Source organism: Phacochoerus africanus, chromosome 2, assembly GCF_016906955.1.
Source record: "Phacochoerus africanus isolate WHEZ1 chromosome 2, ROS_Pafr_v1, whole genome shotgun sequence".
Lineage (NCBI taxonomy): Eukaryota > Metazoa > Chordata > Mammalia > Artiodactyla > Suidae > Phacochoerus > Phacochoerus africanus.
This window is the reverse complement of record NC_062545.1, coordinates 32526043-32552266: the sequence shown is the minus strand read 5'-3', so window position 1 is coordinate 32552266 and position 26224 is coordinate 32526043. Positions and strand designations below refer to the sequence as shown.

The window sequence follows — 26224 nt, the reverse complement described above, 5'->3', positions numbered from 1 at the left end:
TCTGGTGGAAATCAGCCTATGTAAAAGCGCTTTCTTTGAAAGAAGGTGCGAAAGGATGCATCGTATTCCCAGCTGCCAGCCAAATCTGTGGTTTGGACACCACCGTTTGTTCCACCTTCTTCTGGAAACAGGCACTCTGGAAGCCTGACTGTGGACTCTGGTGGAGGCATTCCACCACCGCTGCCTTACCAGGGAAAATGCACCTCAGCTACCATGGTAACAGAGGAGCCCTAAGCACCCATGTTTCCAGCGATAAGCATAACCAAGTCATTTAAGCAAGACCCGATTCCTTTGCTGCTCTTGCATAAGATGAGGGTATAAGATATACATACATACATATATATATACACACACGACTGGGTCACTTGGCTGTACAGCTAAAATTGACAGAACATTGTAAATCAACCATAATAATTTTTTTTTAAAAAAAGATGAGGGTATAAGGAATTTCCAGTGAAATCATGAATAGAATCATGAATGGTTTTTACATGTATAATTTTCCCATGGAGAGACTGCGTCCAAGGGTTTCACTACCGTCTGCTTGAAGGCACTACTACTGGATTTGCTGGGTCCCTCAGACAGAACCACCAACCACCTGCACCATCGTACCTTTGCCCTCCACAGGTTCAGGGTCGGTGTAAGATCTCCTTCCAGCATGTGCTGCCTGGCTTCTCTTCATCTCTGCTGCCACCTAAACCAGGCTGGTGGTCTCCTTACGTTATCCAATACTCTGTTCCAAATACAATGCTCCAAAGCCTTTCATCAGGGGCCAAAAACGTTCCTACAACCCTAAGTGGCCTCACCTCAAAAGTTCCTAACCCAATTTCTAATATTCTAGTATCTGTGAGAACTCCCAATTCTGCTTCCCTGACTTGAGACCTTCAAAAAAACCCCACATCAATGGGTGCTCTAAGTTCTGTTACATAGCCACTTATTCAATGAAAAAAAAATTTTTTTTACAGCACTAACCCAAAGCTGTTAGTCCATATTATCTTTCTGTCTCAGCTGTTAGTCAATATTGTCTTTCTGTCTCTGGTTAACTGCATGGGTAATTTAGAATGTGGCACCGAGACACCACCAGTCCATGACCACTTCCTCATATTCTGAGCTTTTACATGTTGACAAAACAGAAAATGGGCCATGGACGGGCACACATCATGTTCCCTAAAGTATTATTTGCAGCCCTTTAAGAACAACTCATTTATAAGTAATTGAACGAGGTTAACAGCCTCCGGTATTTTCTAGATATAATTTAGTAGCAACTGGAAAAATCAAGAACAGATAAACATTTTCATATACCCACAGCAGCTTTCCTTGAAATCTTAAGTTCTTCAGCAAAATTGTATCTCAGAAATTAGAGTTCATAATGATTAAACACATTATGGAAATAAATTTTCTGACTTATTTATAAAACGTTCGAATTTTCCAACAAATGCTCAAGAGTCTTGCTTTCTGACTTTATAATTAGTGTGCTAATCAGAAGAGGCCTTGGAGTTTATCAGAATTTACGCAAAGGCATTCTCCTTGGCAAATGAGTGACAAATAGAACATCAACAGGAAATATGTATTCAAAACTATTTATTTATAATTACCACCAGATTGAAATTCTTTCCATTAAAAAAAATTTCAAATCCATATTCCAAAAACTAGATTCTTAAGGGCAGAGGTTCTTAACCTTTACTTAGGTAATAATGAAAACAAAAACAAAAACAAAACCTCAAAGGGCTTCTTTAATTTTTTTTGCTTTTTAAGGGCCGCACCCACCACCTATGGAGGTTCCCAGGCTAGGGGTCAAATGGGAGCTACAGCTGCCGGTCCACGCCACAGCCACAGCAATGTGTTATCTGAGCTGCGTCTGTGGCCTACACCCACAGCTCAAGGCAACGCTGGATCCTTAACCCACTTAGCAAGGCCAGGGATCGAACCCGAGTCCTCATGGATAGTAGTCAGGCTTGTTTCCACTGAGCCACAACGGGAACTCCACTTTTGAGAATTTAATGAAAACCAGGAATCATGTTTTTATAAGAAAAATGCATATCCTCATGCAGATACTGGGGGAAAGCCTAGCTCCTTGAAGTCCACTGGGGAGTCTATAGTTAGGAAGATGGAGCCGGAGTCTCCAGAAAGGCCATCTTAGTTGCCATACAGCAGAGGATGAGCAGACCATAAGCGTTCCTGACATCGCAGGGCTCACAGGAAAGCCAAGTCCACTTCAAAGCCGAAACCTTCCCTACAGCCTCCCAGGTATCCTAGCTCTCAGTGGCTCCGAGTTCAATTAGGCAAAGCCCTCACAAGAGCACACAGCAGGCTGGCAGTTTCTTCCATAATTTGCTTTTGGTGGATTAACCCGCATACAGTGCTGTGAGTACCTACAGTGATTACTTTGGGTTTTTTTTGTTTTGTTTTTTTTGTTTTTTTGGAGGGTATTACTGTGCCAGGAGCTCCACAAGACACTTTATACATTTTTAATTCATCTAACCATGAAAATATCCTTCTATTGAGATGTATGATTATGCTCACTTTGCACATGTATAAGTACCTTCATTAAAGTTACATGGTTCAATTACCCTGAGAAGTGGATTCAAATGCCCATCTGTAGGATTCTGAAACCAGTGCTTTGGAAGCAAATACTTTATATGACTTCAAGCTACTATAAACCTAATTTGGCATCATGACTATACATAGGACCAGTGTTTTTGACCCTGTGGCCTAGGATCAGGAGTTTGACACCTCAGTTGACCATGTTCTCTTCCTGGGCCAGTGCTCCACTGTGGCCAGATTCCAGCAAATATGTGAACAGGTGCACACAAGGAAACATGCAAGTCTACGTAAACGTCTGTAAAAATAGTCAAGTGTATTTCATTGTCTCAGCAGTGACATTTGCATGTCCTATTTCTTTTTTTTTTCTTTTTTCTTTTTTTTTTTTTGTCTTTTCTAGGGCTGCACCCACGGCATATGGAGGTTTCCAGGCTAGGGCTCTAATCGGAGCTGTAGCCACCGGCCTACACCACAGCCACAGCAACGCAGGATCTGAACCACATCTGCGACCCACACCACAGCTCACAGCAACACCAGCTCCTTAACCCACTGAACAAGGCCAGGGATCAAACCCGCAACCTCATCATTCCTAGTCAGATTTGTTAACCACTGAGCCACGACAAAAACTCCTGCATGTCCTATTTTCTAAACGTAAGGGTTAGCAAGTGTGTAAGACTCTGCTGGAAACTGACCAAAGCACCAAACAACACAAGAGCAACGTATTCTCTCACAATACACACAACTTTTTTTTTTTCTTAAACTAACAGGGGCTTTGTGACTTTTCCCAGTTGTTTCCTTTATTTTTTAAATTATTATAGTTGATTCACAACATTCTGTCAGTTTCTGCTGTACAGCAAAGCGACCCAGTTATACATTTATATACCTTTTTCACATTATCCTCTATCATGTTCCATCACAAGTGATTAGATATAGTTCCCTGTGCTATCTGGCAGAATCTCATTGCTTACCTATAGGCTTTTATCAATAGAATATTTTAACAGAATGATATAATGAACCCCCATTTGCCACTGCAGCAATTATCAACTCATGGCCAATCTTGTTTCACCTAAAGCACAACTCTCTCCTCCCTATCCTCCTGTTAAATTCTCAGACATTATATAATTTTATCCATAAATAAAGGAAAACTTTAATGAACTCCATGCTCGGCAGTAGTTATGCTACAGTTTGCTTCATTGCCGGAATCCTGGTGATAATTACTCCATGAACTGTGGCCTCTGCACATCATCAAGAAAAACGGGAGTTACTCAGCAGTGAAATGCCCCAGATCCACCAACCGTATACTTTTTTTAAACAATCTCATTTTTTAATCATGCTATGGCCTATAGGAAATGTATTGCTCTGTTTCCTGTGTCTCACACAGGATTGCTGGAAAGCTTATGTGAAATACTTATAAAACCCCTATGCAATTAAAATTATTACTTTTCACCCCCAAATTACTTTGCTCTTAAACAATTAGCACCTGGATGTCTCACCTAGTGAAACTTGTTGACCTACTACCTTATCATTTAGGGTTTTGTAAGCTCAGTTCACAGAATGAGATAACATTCTGAGAATTATTTTGCAAGAAATACAAAATACTAAAATAGAAAGTCCTGCTGCCAGTCACAGGTGGCATGATCAGCACTGTTCCCAGCTGCTCTTTGGGTACCAAGCACCCCCCAGCCACTTCAGACATCTCTGGGACCCCAAACTCTGTCCATCTCAGCTGGTAAAACTGAGCGCTGGCTGAACACTGCTTTTCCTCTTCCATCATTAAATTCTCAGACATTATATAATTTTATCCATAAATAAAGGAAAACTTTAATGAACTCCATGCTCGGCAGTAGTTATGCTACAGTTATGCCACAGACATACTTCCTATCATCAGAAATATGGAAAGATATGGTTCTCAATAAACACTGGCAAGGTCAATGTTTATTTTTTTGTTTTGTTTTGTTTTTGTTTCTAATGGCCACACACGAGGCATATGGAAATTCCCGGGGCCAGGGATTGAATCCAAGCCTGGCCTGTGACTTACACCGCAGCTGCAGCAATGCCAGATCTTTTAACCCACTGTACTGGGCTGGGGATCAAACCCACACCTCTGTAGCAACCAGAGCCACTGCAGTCGAATTCTTAACTTACAGCACCGTAGCGAACTCCAATCTCTGCTTTAAATACAGATGTTTATACATACATGCTTTCTGATGAAAAATAAATTAACAGAATTACATTTGGTTCCATAATGTTTCTAAGGCTTGACTTGCTGAAGGATTCCCCAGAGAGGAATTGTTTTTATTTTTTATTTTTATTTTTTTTCTATCTTTTTTAGGGCCGCACCTGCCACATATGGAGGTTCCCAGGCTAGGTGTCCAATTGGAGCTGTAGCCACCGTCCTACACCAGGGCCACAGCAACATGGGATCCAAGCCACATCTGCGACCTCTACCACAGCCCACGGCAATGCCAGATCCTTAATTCACTGAGCAAGGCCAGGGATTGAACCTGCGTCCTCATGGATGCCAGTCAGGTTCCTTAACTGCTGTGCCACGACGGGAACTCCCAGGAATTGTTTTTATAATAATTCTAAAAATAATGAAAAAGACCTTTCACAAGGTGAGAGGTCATTTAGTGGGAACAGATCCCAATGACAGTTATTTAAATTACACTGAACACACTCATTTTGAATAACTAGGGAAAGACAGTCTACAGAACATTGTTTTATTTTTTTGCTTTTTATGGCCACACCTGTAGCATATGGAGGTTCCCAGGCTAGGAGTCAAATTGAAGTTATAGCTTCAGGCCTACACCACAGCCACAGCCACATCAGATCTGAGCCTCCTCTTCAACCTATAGCACACAGCTCATGGCAATGCCAGAGCCTCAACCCACTGAGCGAGGCCAAGGGTCAAACCTGTGTCCTCATGGATGCTATCAGATTTGATTCCACTAAGCCATGATAGGAACTCCTACAGAAGATTTTTTTTGTTTGTTTTGGATTTTTGCCTTTTCTAGGGCTGCTCCCACGGCATATGGAGATTCCCAGGCTAGGGGTCTAATTGGAGATGTAGCCACTGGCCTACGCCAGAGCCACAGCAACGCGGGATCCAAGCCGCGTCTGCAACCTACACCACAGCTCACAGCAATGCAGGATCCTTAACCCACTGAGCAAGGCCAGGGATCAAACCCGCAACCTCGTGGCTCCCAGTCGGATTCGTTAACCACTGCGCCACGACGGGAACTCCCTACAGAAGATTTTAAATGGAACATACCCTATTGGTCATTTGCTGTACAGTGCTTTTAATGTTTAAAAGAAAATTCAGCACTTCATCTGATGTGTATCAGTGAACCATCCCAATTAGACACGGATGCAGTCTCAGCAGAGCCTGCTCTGCCCAACACATTAAGGCCCAGTAGACTGCAGATGGTATGCAAAACTGAAGCAGAGGAGGAGCTTTCAGATGGTACAGCTAAAATATTTCCCGAAACAAAACAAAAAATACACGAAGAAAACAAACAAAAATATCCTGCGGAGACTCTGTAAAAGCTGGGGTGGATTATGCCACCAGGCAGAAGGAATTGGCACTCTAAACAGCAGATCTGCAAACATTCAACAATGTTTTAGTCATCTGAAAATGGTGAGGCTGGCGGCAGCAGCAAATTAGAAAAGATCTGAATAACAGATCTCAAAACGCTACATTCCGCCAAATATGACGGTGTGACCCGGGTTTATTTTTGCAAACCTTCATAAAAAGGGAGCTGACAAGTTTAGAGAATAAACAAACTTTATTTTATAACAGTATTACAGAAAGCAAAATATCATTTAATACAACTTGAAGCTGCTAGATAGCTAATCTTGGCATTCTAACTATACACAGGGGCAAAGCAAGGGAAAGAATGTTCAATACAGTTAATAAGTCCCTAGCAGGTTATCTGGTGTCAGCTTTAAACGGCACAGTTTTCTTACAACCGTCACAAACACCGCCATAGCCTTCCTCCTCTCCTGGCCTCCTCACCCCTGCATGAATCATCACACTACCTGAAAGCGATACACCTGCTCAGTAACAAAAAAGGTCAGTTTCACATGGAGACAGGAGGTTTAATACAAAGCAAGTGCTCTACACAAGGGTTCAAATAATGGAAAGTATTGAAATTTGGACATGTTAAGAAAGAAAGCACTAAGGTTTTAAGCTGCCTGAATGTTTTAGCGAGAGGGAAGAGATGTTTTTCTCCCCCTCCGGTGGCTGGAGTGCTGCTGAAGAGCCTGTGTCTGAGAAGCATCGGCACTGTGGTGCGACAGGGTCTCTAGCACAGTGCGTGGTCAGTGAACTTCTGCGTAATTCTCCAGTCTGGAGACTCCCGGACTTTCCGCTAAAAGCAAAAAGTCACAGGACTGGAAAGTCAAAAGGGTTCAGTATCAAAAATATCCCCAACGAAATTCTCCAACACTAGAAAATTTTCTTGATGTAAGAAATGCTTTTAAATCTGCATTAATATTTTCTCATACAGTATATTTACGGCAATCTGAAAACTCTGTAAATATTTACTTGTAAGAACTCCGTGGGAAGAATTTGGAAAGAAGGAAAGCTACTATCTAAATTAGTCACAGAGTTTCCTTTCCGCACAACAGCACCTGTTCAAGCGAACAGCACCTTACCAGCTTGGGCTGGCTTTGTTCACTATCATTTGATCAAAATGAGTTGTAAAAAGCAGGTAGTTGTACACAAAGTAAACAGAAAACAAAAACAAAACTATCAGAAAAAAAAAAGAAAGAATCAAGAATATTTAGGAGTGGTTATAAAACAAAACAATATATTAAAATGCGTGGGAATGGTATAGACCAGAGCTGTTAAGGTAAGGTTTGGTGTTGGCATTTTAATTCTTCAGGCTTCTGGCCATTGTTAACAGTCGTATAAATTTGCTGGAGCAGTGGTGGCATTAAGACTTGGAATGGTCAAAATTCTTCTGGTTCACAAAGTTGAATGTTGTGGTCTAAAAAGCGGATATCTAAGAGGACAAAAAAAAAAGACAAAAAAGAGAAAGCTTAGGACAGAGGCTTGGAGGAGAAACGTTAAGATTCATCAAATTCCAAATCAAGTCATCAACAGCTACTATCTGCCTGTTTCTACAGTAAATAGTACTTTACCAGGAGATAAGCAGGAGAGTCTGATCCATCCCTGAAGGCCTTAAAATATCTGGAGGATATTTTATTCATTTCAATAAATGAGGAAATGATGGTGCATTGACCCTGTAAGAGAAGTTTTAAGAAGGCAGCTGTTCCTATTTCAACTTGGTCGGGATTTTTGGCAAATGATAGGCGCTTAGAGAAGACGGTGGAGGGCAATCATGACTGCGCTTTCCAAGAGACACACTGGTACCAAGGTCAATCAGAACATACACGCTCTTGGTTAGATAAAATTAAATCTTGTTTTAATGAAAAAAGTCCCCATCAATTAGATGTATCAACCTCTTGATTATTCAGGACAGACTTGCTAATTAATCAAATTCGTTGTTTCCCCAATGGTTGTTTGCTTTAGGCTATTTCATTACTCAACAGTACTTCTGCTTGATGCTAGTCAGAGGGGGAAAAAAAAATCAAGGGGGAGGGAGTGGGATGGATTGGGAGCTTAGGGTTAATAGATGCAGACTATGGCCTTTGGAATGGGTTAGCAATGAGATCCTTCTGTGTAGCACTGGGAACTATGTCTAGTCACTTATGATGGAGCCTGATAATGTGAGAAAAAAGAATGTACACATGTTTGTGTAACTGGGTCACCATGCTGTACAGTAGAAAATTGACAGAACACTGTAAACCAGCTATAATAGAAAAAAAAATAATTATATAAAAAATTAAAAAAAAAAAAACAAATCAGTGGAGAAAATAGTCTTTTTTAAAGTTAGTAATCATGAAGAGAAAGGTGGAGGGGCTGTAAAGGTGATTGGTTAAACCTACCAATCAACCTGTACTAGGGAGTTAGATGACCTTCAGTCCTGCAGTCTATTCTTGTTGGTTGGGAGCTGAGAGCTCTGGTTTTTTGCTTAGTGAATATGTACCACTGAACACAGCTTCACCTTGCCTGGGCTTATGTTACAGAAAAAGCACCCCTCACCTTACCACTTCCTGGAAATCTACAGAAAGAATGAAACTTTAGGATTCTTTTCTCCATTTCCTTCCTTTTTCTTTTTAAAGTCTGAATTCTACCTCATATACACAGAAATCTGGATTCCTGGTCAATGTAAATTGACAAATATTAATTATTGGCATTAATTCAAACTGCTTTCACTTTTTTTTTTTTTGTCTTTTTGCTATTTCTTTGGGCCATTCCCACAGCATATGAAGGTTCCCAGGCTAGGGGTCGAATTGGAGCTGTAGCCCCTGGCCTACGCCAGAGCCACAGCAACGCAGGATCCGAGCCGCATCTGCAACCTACACCACAGCTCACAGCAACGCCGGATCCTTAACCCACTGAGCAAGGGCAGGGATCGAACCCACCACCTCATGGTTCCTAGTCGGATTCGTTAACCACTGTGCCACGACGGGAACTCCTGCTTTCACTTTTGACAGTGTCTTAACATTCACCTTGAGTCTGGATGCGGTCATACCTGTTAAATACATGAGTTATACTAATTTTGGTCGGGTAAACCCAAACCCAAACCCAAATGACTACTTTCTTGCTTCAGTTTCCCAACCCTAAACTATACAATGTCAGTGAACATTTCTAACTACTAAAGTCGTATGAGTTCCCCTCTTTTGGCCAAAGTGAGAATAGGTCAATGTAGCTATTTTATTTAATTTAGGCTGAATTCTATGTCTAAATTTTTGAAGGATACACACTGATTGCCTGCTTTGCACCTTAAGTCTTTACAGAGGGCCCAGAACATTCTTAAATTTATCTTTCTTGGATCCTTGAAGAGCAGAGGGAAATCAGGCCAGTTCAAGGACAGTTCTACAGAGCCAGCTGGAAAAGCACGACCTCAGAGTTTCCAGGGATAGGGGCTCACATGTTCTCATCTCAAGCATGTTTTACTCCAGAAATAGATTCAACAAAGAGCAAATGTGTACTTAAAAAAAATCATTGCAATGATGAGTAGTAAATCCAGAGGAGGGGTCTCAATAAAAATGCCCCTTTTACACAAAATAATGAAAATAATACAAAAAACATAACTTTTAAGATGAATGGAGATTCAAGTACAGTGATATCAAGGCAGTGATATAGCTTGAGATTTTGAAGAGTAAATTTTTTATGTAAGGTACAATGCAACTATTTCCTTAAAAATAATGAGGTCCATGTGTGTACTCAAGTGTGAAGTTCAGTTTTAAATATGAGTTTGTGAATTTCAGTTATTTTAATGCTAAACTTACATTTTATTCTTCCTTGGTTCTCAATTTGCATATTTGATTTTAATCTTTACATAGAATTTCCAAAGGAAGGAAGGAATAGAATTTCCATTGTAAGAATATAAAATCCAACAGCCAAAATACAAGTATGACACATTTCTATTTAATCAGACTAGGAAATAATCAAATCTTACAATATTTGGATTACCACCATAATTTAGATATGCCATTTCTCAGAGTGTGGTCTGCAGACCGTGAGGGTCGTCACGGCTCTTTTAAGGGGTTGTGAAGTCAAAGCTATTTTTCATAATCATTCTAAGACACTATTTGCCCTTGTTGAGGTGTGAACATTTTCAACGGTGATGCAGAAATAACGTGAGTAAACCTGTTGGCATCTTAGCACAGGTCAAGTCAGTGATACCACATTGAACTCAAAGTCACTGAATTCTTTACCGGAAATCCAACAAGCCTTGATGAAACAGAAACAAATATTAATTTCCTTATGTCTCCACCCTGGAGTACATCTTTTTAATATTCTGTGTGATGAACAGGAAGTACGCATAAGACATTCCTGCTGCATACAGAAGCACAGTAGATGTCTAGGAGGAAAGCGGATCTCTATGAATGTTTGAATTGTGAGTTAAAGATGCTGTTTTCATTAAACACCTTCTTTACTTGAGAGAATTACTGACAAACTATGTTGCTCAATTTGGATATCTGGCAGGCATTTTCTTGAAAATGAGATGAGCCTGTCACTTCAAGGAAAACAATTGACAGAACTTGCTGCCAATGATGAAATTCAAGTTTTTGTGTGAAAATTTTAATATTGGAAAATGTGTTTTGGCCACCAGGAGTTTGATAGCTTTCCAATACTTAGAGGCTCTTTTAGCTAGATCAGTGTTGACCACTAATCTTTTTTTTTTTGTCTTTTCCAGGGCCACACCTACGGCATATGGAGGTTCCTAGGCTAGGGGTCTGATCAGAGCTGTAGCTGCCAGCCTACATCATGGCCACAGCAACGCGGGATCTGAGCCGCGTCTGCGACCTACACCACAGCTCATGGCAACGCCAGATCCTTAACCCACTGAGCGAGGCCAGGGATCGAACCTGCAATCTCACAGTTCCTAGTCGGATTCATTTCTGCTGCAACACAACGGTAACGCCATAAGTCAATTAAATATTTTCACTTTCAGGAGATTTCCCCCGGATTTCTATTTGTTCAAAAACAAACAAAAAAAGCTTGTTTCAGCCTCTCATGGCTGCAGCTGTTTCTCCTAAAGAGGAGGTTTTAGGAAGAGCATCTTCTTTCCCTCTCATGCTAGAATGGCTGAAGCTCTTTCAGCTTTTAAGTCAATTAAGGAAAGGGAGAGCTGTCAGTGATTCTAGCAGGCTGATTAAATGGTCTTTCTTTAAAGCTATATGTTAGCTAATAATATTTTTATGGATTTTCACATATGATATTTCATTTCTGGGTTTGCTTACAAATCCAATTCAATTCTACTCTTAAAGACAGAGATGCCCAGTTCAGTTTCCCTACTAATAATTGCCTGAATCAGGAGTTCCCGCCATGATGCAGCAGAAACAAATCTGACTAGGAACCATGAGGTTGCAGGTTCGATCCCTGGTCTTGCTCAGTGGGTTAGGTTGCAGACACGGCTCAGATCTGGCGTTGCTGTGGCTCTGGCGTAGGCTGGTGGCTACAGCTCTGATTAGACCCCTAGCCTGGGAACCTCCATGTGCCGCAGGTGGGGCCCTAAGAAAGACAAAAATAATAGTAATGATAATAATAATAATTTCCTGAATCAGTATAATGGTTTCCTTATAGGGTATTTCATTCAACCTAGCTGCCTTTCAGTCAATCCTACACACTACACATCTTACTGAGGGATAGTTTTAAAATGTTCTTCCCACAATGAGATACCCCATGCAGATGACCTACAGAACAAAACCTAACTAAGGAGTTAAAGCCTAACATGGAGTGTAGCTCCCTTTGCAATTCACCTTTGACAAATCTTCGCAGCCATGCTGGGAACTCAACACCGGCCACAAGGTAGGATTTGCCCTTCCTAATGTCCATCCCGTGGTTTTCCTTCATGCTCTTTCCTCTCTGCCTGACCCCGTGTGTTCAAATTCTCCTCGCGTCTGCACGCAGAAGCTTTCTTTCTGTCTTTTTGTGGGGGAGATCTTCTCTGAATCAGAAACAGTTTCTGATCTTCTCTGAATCTCTGCCAATCAGAAACATTTTCTCCTGTCAACTTTTACAGGCCTTTATATAAGCTTCTCTTAAAATACTATTTTTTTTAACCCTATGTTATTTGTACACCTGTTCCTATGCATTTATCCTTTCTCACAACTACCAAAGTCCCTTGAACATGGTGTGTTCACAAATACACATTAATGAACCCACGGATGAAGTATTAGGGATCTGCAAGGCAAGATGGCAGAGCAGGGCCTTGGGGGCGGGGGGGGGGGGGGGGGGGAATGAACAGAATTGTATTTTATCTCCAGGAACAAAGCACTGCTGCTCATCTTTACCATTAGTTCCATCTGCTGATTTAAGTGGGAAAATTTCAGGTTCATTTTTCTGGTCTTTTTTTTGTTGAATAACTACTTCTGCAATTTCCTAGGAGGACTCTTATTTCTTAAAACAAACAAACAAGCAAAAAAAACCCACAAAAACAAAACTGGTTCTCCCAAACCTGTGACGCTCTCACAAAGATTTCTCAGTGCACTTTGTGTTTGGCCCAAAAGCTAAAGGTGTTCTGGTTCACTCACTCTGCTAAATTCACATCTTGTGAGAACTTGATCTGAAAGCACTGCACAAAATCTTAAAGCTTCTTTTAAATAACAAAGGGACTGCAGTAAGATTACATTCAATATACTTTATTCTAGCTAAGCCTTTGCCAATCCTAGGTTCCTAAGTAGAGATGAGAAAAATTTCTCTGTAGGCTAAAATAAAAGTTGTGCTTAAAAAAAAAACACACACACAGTAATGAAACTCTTATCTTTTAGAAAAACACCTTGGAACTTTATCACTTAGTGTTTTGTTTTGTATTTTCCTTAAAAAGGAAGGTTTGTGGGGCTCAAAAGAATTCATCTCTAGACCCAACTCCCTCCCTTATTATGTTAACATTTTTTCTTACCTCTTCAGCATCTAGTAGGCTGTTTTATACTTACAGGACATCTCAGTTTGGAATAGCCACATTTCAAATGCTTAATGGCTACCATACTGGACAGAACAGGACTAGAGTCCCACTTGCTCTAGTGCTAAACTATTTTGATGCATGAGACTTAAATAAATATAGGGCCAACATGTCCTTGGAATATAATCCTCATGAGCACAGGAGTAGCTTAAACACATACACACAGACTTATTAATTTATTTCCACAGAAAAATGTTCTCCTAATCCACCCACAAATTTATAGGTCGATTTAAAATTACTAGGTAAAAAACAGTATCTGGAATAACGAACATTAGACAAGTTCTTAAAACAAATGAAACTGTACTATGATATACTCTACTACATATGGATGGTATTTTATGATTCGTGCACAGAAGTGACCTATGGCAAATTACTTTTATCTCTAGGATTCCGCTTCTGTGTAAAAAGGGTGGGGGGAAGAGAAGATGCTCTAAATGCAGTTTTAAATTAAACATTCCTTTAATTTCCACACTCTTAAGTACACCCTGCATTAGGATATAATAAAGTCATGATCAACCGCCTTCACATTGCCCAGAGGCTGGGCGCGTGATGTGTAAGTAGGGAGACCCGGGTACCAGGACCTCATCGTGAAGACAGGAGAAGGAAGAGATGCTGATGACTTGGAAACCTCTCCCTCCCCTAAAGCAGCAGCGCCCACTGAGCCACGGGAGAGAAAGCAGGCTCAGTGCTATCACAGCTTCGTATGTTTCCAGAACCGCTGGATAAGCTTCCCATTTTAAGCATTCAGAATTAAATTCTGTAACATACTATTTGGGCCAAAAAAGCCCCAAAGTCTGGGTATGGCCCCCATGTCTCCAATTTGTCAATCTTGTCTTGCCCTTTCCCCTTCTTTTTGGTGCCATTTTAAATTCACAATAATAATGACAAATGGGAGAAAATCTGCAGCATTTGTGACTAAGGAGATCAATAACCTTAATAACTCTGGAAGAGATAAAAGATAAACACCTGACCACTAAATGGACAAAGGGCACAAACGGCAATTCAAAGGAATGCAAATTGTGTTTGTGGGTATGTATATATGTATGTGTAGATACGTGTATTTTGACCTCACTAGCAATGGAAAACAGTAACGATTAAAAAATGTTCTTTCCTGAGTTCCCATCATCGCTCAGTATCCATGAGGACGCGGGTTCGATCCTTGGCCTTGTTCAGTGGGTTAAGGATCTGGTGTTGCCTTGAGTTGTGGTGTAGGTTGCAGATGTGGCTCAGACCTGGTCTGGCATAGGCTGGCAGCAGCAGCTCTGATTGGACCCCTAGCCTAGGAACCTCCATATGCCGGAGGTGCGGCCCTAAAAAGACAAAACAAAACAAAACAAAAACCAACAAAAAAAGGTTTTTCCTCACAACTAAAAAAAGGAAGGGGCTAGGGGACAAATGTTCTTCCCTCACTAGAATGGCAAAGATTTTTTAAATGTCTCATAATCTTTAGTGTTGGCGACGGTGGGGGAAATGCATGTGCTCTGTGAGTGGGGGTCTAACTCTGTAAAACTCCAAGGTGAGCAAAAGGTCAAACAGAAACCTTTGGTGGCACACCAACTCTAATCTTTTTTTTTTTTTTTAATCTTTTTGCCTTTTCTTAGGCCGCTCCCGCGGCACATGGAGGTTCCCAGGCTAGGGGTCGAATCGGAGCTGTAGCTGCCAAGCCTACACCACAGCAACGTGGGATCTGCGACCTACACCACAGCTCATGGCAGCACCAGATCCTTAACCCACTGAGCAAGGCCAGGGATCAAACCCGCAACCTCATGGTTCCTGGTCAGATTCGCTAACCACTGAGCTATGACGGGAACTCCCTCTAATTTTTAAAAATACCTGTCCTAGAGAAACAATGAAATTAGAGCCCCCAAGTGTACACACTAGTATAATCTTTGCAGCTCTGAGTTTACTTGTGAAAACTGAGGAATAAGCTAAACACCCATTAACCGGGGTCAAGTAAACCATCCTGCATCCATTCAATGGCTGATGAAAAATGACAAGATGATCAGAAGCAAAGTTTTCTACAGTGTGCTGTGAGGTGGAGAAAAAAGCTGGATACATGACAGAATCAACAGGACCCGTCTACATAAATAGAGGTGTGAGAACAAGTGTGTGTGTGTGTCTGAGTATGTGTTCACATGCATAGGCTGTGAAAAGGGATTATCTCTAGGAGCAGAGGAATTACGGGTGATGTACATTTTCTACCATCTCTCACTTTAAAAAAATTATAACCACCTCTGTTTTTTTTTACTGCAAGAAAAAAAAATATGTACAGCTTCATTTGTAAAAACAATAGTCAACAGTAATTTTGTCCCAGAGCAAACCCTGGGAAATTAGTGACTGGCAGGTGCTAACATAGGCACATCAGCAGGGGCACCTAGCGCCTCTTCCACTGTGTGGTTCAAATATATGATAGCACCTGCCAGATTTATAAATGTTAAACAGAACATTCCACAGTATTCCAGAGTGAAAACTGGCAGAGCCTAAAACTCACTAAGTCCAAAATGGCTTTTCATTTCTATGTAGAAGGCTTCACTTTAGGTTTGATTAAGCTACATCATAAACTAAACTGTAATAAAATGCTAATTTTAGGTATGAGACTAGTACAGGTAGGCAAATACAATAAAAATGCAATGGAACTGAAATTGATATGCCTGAAATACCCCTGGGCTTCTGAACTGAAAAGATTCATCTGGAAGCCAACAGACTGGTGCTTCTCTTTCAAGGCAGGGAGATGCCAGCAGTAAATGAGGAGCTGGGGATAAGCTAAAGATCCGTTCAGCCAATGTTCTTCTTTGCTCCTGTCAAGCTAGTTGGACAGCTAATGCCAATTCCCCGGATAGCTTTGCGAGTTCATTCTGAGACTGCGAACATCATCCTGACTTTGAAATGTTCGTCTGAACACACCATTAGCTTGTTTAGAAACGTGTTCGTGGACGCACCCGAACACAGGAAGCAATGCCACTAACCGAGAGTCATCTATTGTGGGTTGGGGACTGAACTCAGGGTCTATCTCACAGGCTCAAAGGGATGATGGGCTTTAGTCATCACTGCACTAGCTCTGTTGGCTCTGCCAGACCTAATATAACACTGTCTTCTCAGATAGAGGTAGGCAAGATGGAGAGAAAAACAAAAGGCCCAGTTACTATGTTTTCTGCTTCTTGAAAACACTCCCCAGGTAAATCCTGTTTCCTCCACCTGGGACAGGCCCCCTTCCCACTAGAGACTGCAAGAGCCCCAGGTTGCCAACAATTCCAAAGGACACATGCATCCGACTTCTTTGCTATATTTAATGCGTGATCGCGCTCTCCTTCTTGGAGTTAGCTTCCTGCAGTATTTGTGCACCTTTCCTCTTTTCTTCCTACCTTCCTGACTTCTGACTCCTCCTCTTCAGGTTCTCTGCTCCCCAGGCCTTCACTCTGTGACCTGGCCCTGGGCAGCATCACTCAGAGCAAAGCTTCTTCAGTAGATGACACGTCCAGGTGAACTTCAAATCTCCACCTTGTGCTCCGAAGTCTGCTGTGCACTCTCTCCAAGCTCTTGGCTACTTTCTAGACTGCTCCATGGAGACATTTCATGAGCATCTCAACCTCAACATCCCCAGGGTAGAAAACTCTCAATTTTCACTTGATTCTTAAGAGCAAAACGGGCTGGCTCATGGCTGGCTGACCTTCTATGTTACAAAAAAATCCTTGTAACCTGCCTTACTAACAAAACCCTTCTGTAAATTCTATCATCCTTAGTTTACAGATGAGAGAACTGAGGCATGGGGAAAGGAAATAACCTGCCAGCACTGCACATCTATGAAGCAGATTTGAATGCAGTAAATCTGCCATGTTACACTTCCTCTTAACACTCAGACTAGCTGGTAAATTTCCAGTTAACCATGTCATGTGTGCGCATGTGTAAGACAGAGCCTTATACACTTACTTCCAAACGTCCACTATAATTCCATGACAGGTGGTCTCTTAGAGTGCAACAGAACAACAACAACAAAAAATGCACTTTTGCTTTAAGATACCTAAACTGAGAGGACTGGCCCTAGTGCATACGACATGTGAAAAATGAAACTCTATGCCTGATGTTACAGGTACTGTCATCGCCCCATCTGCCCCGGCCAGAAACCTGGGCGTTATCTGGGATTTCCCCTGCTCCTCCACCCTCCCAGCTCACTAACTTCCATATCCTCATGCAAACAGTCAGCAAGTCACAAACCATCTCCTTACTGTCTCTCAAATAAAAGGTGTAAACCACAGCTTCTCAGGATGAGTTTCAGCCTCTGGCTTGGTTTCTAAGACACTCTGTCATTGGGCCTCTGCCCCTCGGCTGCCTTCACTTCTCATCACTCCCCTACAAGCTTCCTGCAAGCCAGGTGCACCTGATGTTGCACTGTTCCAGGAGGGTTGGGGGTCACAGTGCCAGATCCTGCCAGAAGCACCCCTTCTGCACCTTCCTTCGCTGACCTAACTCCCACTCATGTGATGCTCAAGTGAGAAGCCGTCCGATGCCCCATCCCAATTTAGCAATCTTGACCTTTTCTTCCCACCAAACTCGGTCCAGGACCTATCACAAAACTCAGGGCTCTATTCTGCCACCACTGCTTCAGTGTCTGAGTGCAGACCTTACTTGATTTGGAATATCTATAGTAAAACAGGAGATGATTCCTAATGAGCATTCCATAATACTTATCAAATGAACAACAAAAAAGAATAAATTGAGTGAAAAGATGAGAGGCTGCTCCTCCATCATTTCATCCTTTGGCTGCTCGATGCTTTCAGACGAGATCGGGTGCATTCAGGGTGGTATGGCCGTAGACTGCTCGATGCTTTCAGATGAAAGGGAGGTTCCTTCACCTTTTTATCCAACATCAGGGGTCTGAGAGGCTTACATGAAGTCTGGGTTCAGAGAGGTGATGATTCCGGCTAAAGCAGAGTCGCAAGCCCCTCTCCCAGGGTTTATTCTCTCTGAGACTACACAGACACCACACCCACCCCGACCTCAGTGAGATGGGCTCTTCTCCCTCCTTTGCAGGATGGCCCATTCTAATGCCGGCAAGGTCAGTACCACTTGTGTCCATTAGAGGGCTCGTGAATATGCATTTAGCATTAATAGGCAGGAGGGGGTTGCCCTTATGAGGGCATTAAAGGGCTACAAAGAATTAGGGAAGTGCTCCCCTGAAGCATGTGTTTTTTCCTCAGGAGCTGCATTTAGCTCCCCTGCCACACAGCTGCTGGGGGAAGCAGCAGGTTCAGTCCTCAAGGACAGGCTGTTCTTTGCCCATCTTTCTGTGTGCTCCCCTTCCCCCTACTTTCAATGCTTGATCAAAAGCTTCGAGCTACCTCAAAGAAACAGGTCAGGTCACAACAGGAGGAGACCTTGTCCCACCTGAAAAGGGAGACAGAGCAGACAGACGGCAAATAGCTCTCTCTTCTTGTCTGATGTTGGGTACCATTCCCATCCCGCTCTTGGCCGCCACCCACCTGCTGCCCCTGGGACTCCGACAGGGCAGCCAGAGAGCAGCTGAAGCAGTAGAGACACTTCGTCCCCAGCCCCCAACAGTCATCAGCAGAGAAAAATCCTCAAGAACAAGCTTGGGCGGTGAGAGTGGAGGTGATAAAATGACACTGAAACACTGAGGTGGCTCCTGCTCATCCTTCAGATAGCAACTCAAACTTTGTTTCTCAAGTAGCAGGTTAACGGTTCAAAGCTCCCAATTTTGTTCTCTCATTGTTTCCTCCAGACTACTCATCAGATTTGCAATGACATTTTGTTGGTTGATATTTACACCTCTCCTCCTGGAGTGGATCCTTCCTGAGGAAGGGGATCATGACTGTGTTGCCTACAAGCAGACAATCTGAATCCACACACCTAAGCCCTCAGCACACTGGCACTTGTTAAGTCTTTTTCAATGAATGAAAATGTGTATTTCCAAATGCATCTAGACTTGCATGTAACACACCAAGTCTGAGGTAAAAATATATTTGCTTGTGTTAAACTTTTAAATGATTTCTGCCTGTAGGCCCTCTGAACATCCTGTGTTGAAAACAGCATCTCAAATATAGAGTAAGGTGGCTAGATACAAGACCAATATTGACAAATAAATGGTATCTCCCTTTACCAGCAACAGCTACAAAAGATCTATGAAACCTTTTTTTTGGTACCATATTATTCAGCTGTATTGAAAAACATTAAAGGAGAGCTATGTAAACGGAGAGGTATTCTACATTTGTGGAAAAGACAATAATGTCATAAAGGTATAATTCTCACCACACCGAGTTACAGAGCAGATGCAACTCCAATTAAAATGTGATAGGGTTTATCTTAGAACCTAACAATCTGATTCAAAAATTTATATGGAACAGAAGGAGCCCAGAATGGCTAAGATACTTCTGAAGAAAAAGAACACAACTGGTGATTCTTATTTTAAAGCTACAGTAATTAAGACAGTACGGCACTGGAGCAGGGATGGGCACACGGACTGATGGGAACGAGTGTGCCCGGAAACACACCCACATGTGTAACTTGGTATTTGACCCGTAGACTAGAGGGGGCAAGGATGGACTCCTTAATAAACAGGGCTGGGACACTGGCAACTTAGAGAGGAAACAAATAAATCGCTTTCTAATCACACAGAAAAAATTTCTGATATTTTAAGGATTGATCCATAAAAGGCAACACTGAGGCGATGGGATTAAGATGGTGGAGTAGAAGGTCTGGAGCGCCTTCTCTCATCAAAGCAACAAAATTATAACCAACTGCTAAACAACTTTCAACCAAATAGACTGCAAACTATCAAACTCATTCTATGAGGCCACCATCACTCTGATACCAAAACCCGACAAAGATACTACAAAAAAAAAAAAGAAAATTACAGGCCAGTATCTCTGATGAACATAGATGCAAAAATCCTCAATGAAATACTAGCAAACCAAATGCAACAATCCATTAAAAGGATTGTATACCATGGTCAAGTGGGATATATTCCAGGGATGCAAGGATTTTTCAATATCTGCAAATCCATCAATGTGATTAAACCACATTAACAAACTGAAGAATAAAAAGCATACGACCCTCTCAACAGATGCAGAAAAACTCATGGACAAAATCCAACAGCCACTTCTGATAAAAACCCTCCAGAAAGTGGGCATAAAGGAAACCTACCTCAACATAATAAAGGCCATATATCATAAATGACAAACCCACAGCATAAAGGAAACCTACCTCAACATAATAAAGGCCATATATCATAAATGACAAACCCACAGCCAACGTCTTTCTTAATGGTGAAAAGCTGAAAGAATGCCTGCTAAGATCAGGAACAAGCCAAGGACGTCCACTGTCACCACTACAATTTGACATCATTTTGGAAGTTCTAGCCACAAGAAACAAAAGGATTCCAAAACTGTTAGAGCTCATCAATGAATTTGGTAAAGCTGCAGGAAACAAAATTAATACACAGAAGTCAACTGCATTTCCATATGCTAACAATGAAAGATCAGAAAGAGAAATTAAGGAAACAATGCCATTTACTATTGCATCAAAAAGAATAAAACACTTAGGAATAAACCTACCTAAAGAGACAAAAGACCTGTACTCTGAAAACTATAAGATGCTGATGAAAGAAATCAAAAATGACACAAACAGATGAAAGACATACCATGCTCTTGGATTGGAAGAATCAATATGAATCAAAATGACTATAATACCCAAGGCAATCTACAGATTCAATGCAATCCCTATCAAATTTACCAAGGACTTTTTTCACCAAACTAGAACAAAATATTTGTTTGGAGGCACAAAAGACCCAGAATAGCCAAAGCCATCCTGAGAAAGAAAAACGGAGCTGGAGAAATCAGGCTCCCTGACTTCAGACTATACTACAAAGCTATGGTCATCAAAACTGCATGATACTGGCACAGTAACAGAAATATAGATCAGTGGAACAGGATAGAAAGCCCAGAATTAAACACAAGCACCTATAGTCAACTAATCTATGACAAAGGAGGCAAGAATATACAATGGAGAAAAACACAGTCCTTTCAGTAAGTGGTGCTGGGAAAACTGGACAACAACATGTAAAAGAATGAAATTACTATACTCCCTAACACCATACACAAAAATAAATTCAAAATGGATTAAAGACCTGAATTTAAGACCAGATAGTATAAAACTCTTAGAGGAAAACTTAGGCCAAACACTCTCTGACATAAACCACAGCAATATCTTCTCAGATCCACCTCCTAGAGTAATGACAATAAAAACAAAAATTAACAAACGGGACCTAATTAAACTTAAAAGTTTCTGCACAGCAAAGGAAACCCTAAACAAAATGAGACAACCCACAGAATGGGAGAAAATATTTGTAAATGAAGCAACTGACAAGCGATTAATATCCAAAATTTATAAACACCCCTGCAGCTCAATACCAAAAAAACACAAATAACCCCATCCAAAAATGGTCAGAAGATCTAAACAGAAAATTCTCTAAAGAAAACATTCACATGGCCAAAAAACAGATGAAAACATGTTCAACATCACTAATTAGCAGAGAAGTGCAAATCAAAACTACTATGAGGTACCACCTTATACTGGTCAGAATAACCATCATCAAAAATTCTATAAATAATAAATGCTAGAGAGGGTGTGGAGAAAAGGGAACCCTATTACACTGTTGGTGGAATTGTAAATTGGTGCAACCACTGTGGAAAACAGTATGGAGATTCCTCAAAAGGCTACAAATAGAATTACCATTTGATCCAGCAGGTCCCAAGCCTGGGCATCTATCCAGAGAAAACCATGACTCGAAAAGACACATGTACTGCAATGTTCACTGCAGCACTATATACAATAGCCAAGACAAGGAAGCGACCTAAACGTCCATCAACAGAGGAATGGATAAAGAAGATGTGGTACACATACACGATGGAATACTACTCAGCCATAAAAGGGAAAGAAATAATGGCATTTGCAGCAACATGGATGGACCTAGAAATTATCATGCTAAGTGGAGTTAGCCAGACAGTGAGACACCAACATCATATGCTATCGCTTACATGTGGAATCTAAAAAAAAAGGATATAATGAAGTTCTTTGCAGAACAGATACTGACTCACAGACTTTGAAAAACTTACGGTTTCCAAAGGAGACAGGTTGGGAGTGGGGGGTGGGGTGGGCTGGGGGTTTGGGATGGAAATGCTATAAAACTGGGTTGAGAGGATCATTGTACAACCATAAATACAATAAAGTTCACTGAGTTAAAAAATAAATAAACTATGTTTAATGTAGATTTTTGCCAAATTTTCCTCCATGAAATATTACTAATTTACACAGCAGCATAAGTATATTTTTCCTCCAACAACCTCCCCAACCCTGGCTAAACACATAAACTTTTTAAAGCCAGATTTAGAAGTAAAATTTTCATTTGTATTGATTTAAGCAACAGTGAGGCTGAACATGTTTCTTAGAAACTAAGAAATTCACTTAGTTTCTACATGGTTTACTTGCTAAATCCTCTGCTCATTTTTTCTACTTAAGCGTTTACATTTTCTGATGACACATAAGAGTTCTTAATATATTCAGGATATTAATTCTTTCTCCGCCAGGCATAATGAACTTCATCATCACTTACCCTTTTTTTTTTGTTGTTGGTTTGGTTCACATTTTAAATTTGTGTATACAAGTTCAAAGCAATCCCTTCACACTTTCTTCTCTGATGTACTCTTTTTTTTTTTTTCTTTTTTTTCTTTTTTAGGGCCACACCTGTGACATATGAAAGTTCCCAAGCTAGGGTCTGGCTTACGCCACAGCTACAACCACACCAGATCCAAGCTGCGTCTGCGACCTACACCACAGCTCCCGGCAACACCAGATCCTTAACCAACTGAGTGAGGCCAGGCACTGAACCCACATCCTCATGGATTCTCTTTGGGTTCTTAACCCACTGAACCACAACGGGAACTCCTGACATACAATTCTTAGTGTCTAGGTTTAAAAGATTTAACTCACCCCCCCCCCCTTTGTGCCCCTGCAACAAAAATCCCTCATCTAAAGGAAGGCAATAGTATCTTCCTCAAAGGGTTATTGTGAACATTACGATAATTTACACTAATGTATTTTGCAAAGAGTAAAGTAACACATAAATGTTCATTATTAGCAGATCTCAATACATGGCGGTTATTAATACCATACGATGTCCACTGGTCAACAGAATTTATGATTAATTGTATGCAGGGCACCTAAGCAGATGTACCTGGGGATAATAAAGTCAAAAAGATTATATGGACTGCAGCAGACCGGCACTGATACACATGTGGATTTCACATCCCTGGACAGGGGCGGGAACACAGAACAGTCATAAAGCAAGGCCCAGGACGACAAGGCTCTTACCTTACTCATCCCCCTCCTCCAACTCGGTTTCTTTGTGCACCACCACCCGCGTGACTGACATGTCAGGGTGCTGCTCCCTGGCTTCCCTGATGGCCTGGGCCAGTGCCTGCAGGGTCAGAGACAGCAGAGACCGTGAGCGGAGGAAGAGGCTCCCTTCCTGGGAAGGCAACACACAAGCGGACCCATCACCTGGCAGCCCCCTCCAGCCAGGATGGTTTCAATGCTTTATTTGAGGAAGCAGAAAGATTTGAAACAGGCTTCTTGTTCGCTTTAGAGAATGCTTCTAGTTTCCCCAGATTGCCCACTTCTCCAGTCCATTTCCAAATAAGGATGCATGTAAGAGAAACACACTGGCCCTGAATCCCACCCAGCCTGTCGCTCATGGCAAGATATGGAGAAAACACATCTCTAACCTTAGTATCCTCACCTGTAACCCTAGACTAATGCTAAGACTGTAAAGATGATGTGAAGTTTGCTGTATGGATTGAAGGAATGCTGTAAATCATGGAGCCTGGCGTCTGCCCTCCGCACTCCACATTCGCGTGGTACCTGCAACTACCTGGTTGGCTCAAACCCCACAGTGCAGGAACAGGCCCTGCTCATCTCCGCCCTCTTGGGCTCTCTGTAATTGCTTGAGGAATGCTGCAGGAAAAGTATCTATTAATTTCTAGGACATAGAACAATGAAAACTGCAAGCAACGATGACCACAATCAGTAAAGCTAATGAAAGGAAAGAGGTTCATCTTTAGATAATTCAATCCAGCTCCCTATTTTACAGGTGAAGACATTTAAGGCACAAAGGTGAAGGGGCCTTTCTCAAGACCATCCTACCAGTGGGCTGCTGGGCAGAAAAAGGACCCAGGCTGCCCTTTGAGGGTGAGAAAGGACTAGGCTGTGAGAAAGCAGACAGGTTTCTTCAGTTTCTCAAGTTTTCTTTAGAAAGTAAACTGTATGCAAGGATTCTGGCAAAGTGGAAAGATCCTATATCTCTGAGGGAAAGATGTTGAAAGAGGTCTTGGGGAGAAAGTAAAAGAAAACTGCACAGAACAACAATCTAGGACAGAACTCTAACACAAAAAAAGAAGTTCTACCAGGATAGAGAGCGCTGTATCTCCTAAGAAAAATACGCATTTGACAAGAGCAGCACAATTTTCCTATTGCTCGGTCACCTGCCTTAGGGGACAACTGCATTTCTTGTTTGCAGCAAAGTCTGTCAGCTGGAAGGTTACAGAGCAAAAACCCTGAGACTCCTTCCACAAAGAAAGATAAAACTACCAAAACCTTATCTTTATGCCAAAAAAATGTTTTCACAGAACCTCGGATGACACCTGAAGGTGCTTAACACTCTACCAGGGAACGAACTCTGGGTGACCCCCGTGTCAGGACAAGAGAGAACTCAGACAGGGAGACCAGGCTTCAATTTGAGCAGCAGCACAAGACAGCCTGGGGAGCAGAAGGGGAGTGGGGAGAAGGGCGGGGATCAGCTCTCTGGGCAGGTCAGAAAGTGCTGCCCTGAACTGACAGCAATGATGCGAATGGGGAAGGGAGTACCAAGCACGGCAGAGGGGTAGGGAGTCAGTGTGTGTGCAGGGAGGGAAGGGGAAGTTGGAACCATCAATACGGTTGACTCCAGGTTGGTTTGTTGGATCCAGTCTAAGAAAGGACAGCTCTGGTGGGAGCCAATGTGGCTGCAGACAACCTCTTAGATACTCTGACAATGTTCAATACAAAGATCTGCCTACATTAAGCCAGTGCATTTGTTAAAGAGGAAACAAAGACGATACCCCAGGGCAAGGGAGTATGTGTGAAACATGCTTTAATTAGCAGAAAAGTAGGGAAAACCGAAAATTGCTATTACCATCTTCAAACGCATTTGAAATTCGTTTGCCCTTAGTTCCTTTCCTGCCATAACATCGGTATGTGTAATTAAATTTGGGAAAATGTTAATTTATTATGGCAACAATAAAGATGGTGAGAAAACTACCATATTTCAAATCGAGAGGCTGTCTTATTAGAAAGAAATACATTCCTCCATGTCCTTCCTCCCTGGTAAGGAGCTGTCCCCAGCACTGGGTGCAGAAACTGCAAAGCCCGTTTCTACGGAAGCGCGCCTTTTCCAAAACAGAAGAGATCCCCCTTTGTTCTAGATTGCTCAGATGAAGGATTTCCTTCCACTATTAAAATTCTTTTAATGTAGGCAAGGAACCAAAAAAGGGGTCAATGACATTAACGTCAATGCATGATTTTCATCAGTGACTTCCCTTCTTTTTCTTTGCTTTTTTCTGCTTTTTAGGGCCACACCCATGACATATGGAGGTTCCAGGCTAGGGGTCCAATCCGAACTACAGCTGCCGGCCTACACCACAGCCACAGCAACACCAGATCCGAGCTGAGTCTGCCACCTACACCATAGCTCACGGCAACACCGGATCCTTAACCCACGGATCAAATCCGCATTCTCATGGATCCTAGTCAGGTTCTTTAACTGCTGAGCCATGAAGGGAACTCCCTGCCCCCCTTCACTTTTAAAGAGTTCCATCATCTCATTCCCAGGCTTTAAGGGGAAAGCAAACTCAGCGTGAGCTTCTGAGGACAAGCACACCAGAAGCCACAATTACATTTACTCAAAGAAGTTTAGGCTATCTTATAAATAAACACGAAAATGTTATGAAAAAGGTAAATATATTCTCTTCATCTGATCTCACCTTTAGAATGGGCCGAAGCAATTAACTATAACGAAAATTAAAAAATAAAATGGGCGG

The 26224-nt window shown here is 41.8% G+C and overlaps 1 protein-coding gene across 14 annotated transcripts in view; it reads right to left on the bottom strand.

Moving 5' to 3' along the window:
• Positions 1–6304: 6304 nt before the first annotated feature.
• EPB41L2 (erythrocyte membrane protein band 4.1 like 2) overlaps positions 6305–26224 on the bottom strand; it is a 211899-nt gene continuing 191979 nt past the window's right edge. For 13 of the 14 annotated variants that reach the window (XM_047758693.1, XM_047758677.1, XM_047758746.1 and 10 more), the window contains 2 exons: positions 23463–23568; positions 6305–7544 (listed from right to left, as the gene is read on the bottom strand). In XM_047758693.1, coding sequence (XP_047614649.1) covers positions 23464–23568 — 105 coding nt within the window. In that variant the 3' untranslated portion in view covers positions 6305–7544; position 23463. The remainder of the gene's footprint in view (positions 7545–23462; positions 23569–26224) is intronic. The other variant, XM_047758797.1, reaches the window with a different exon arrangement.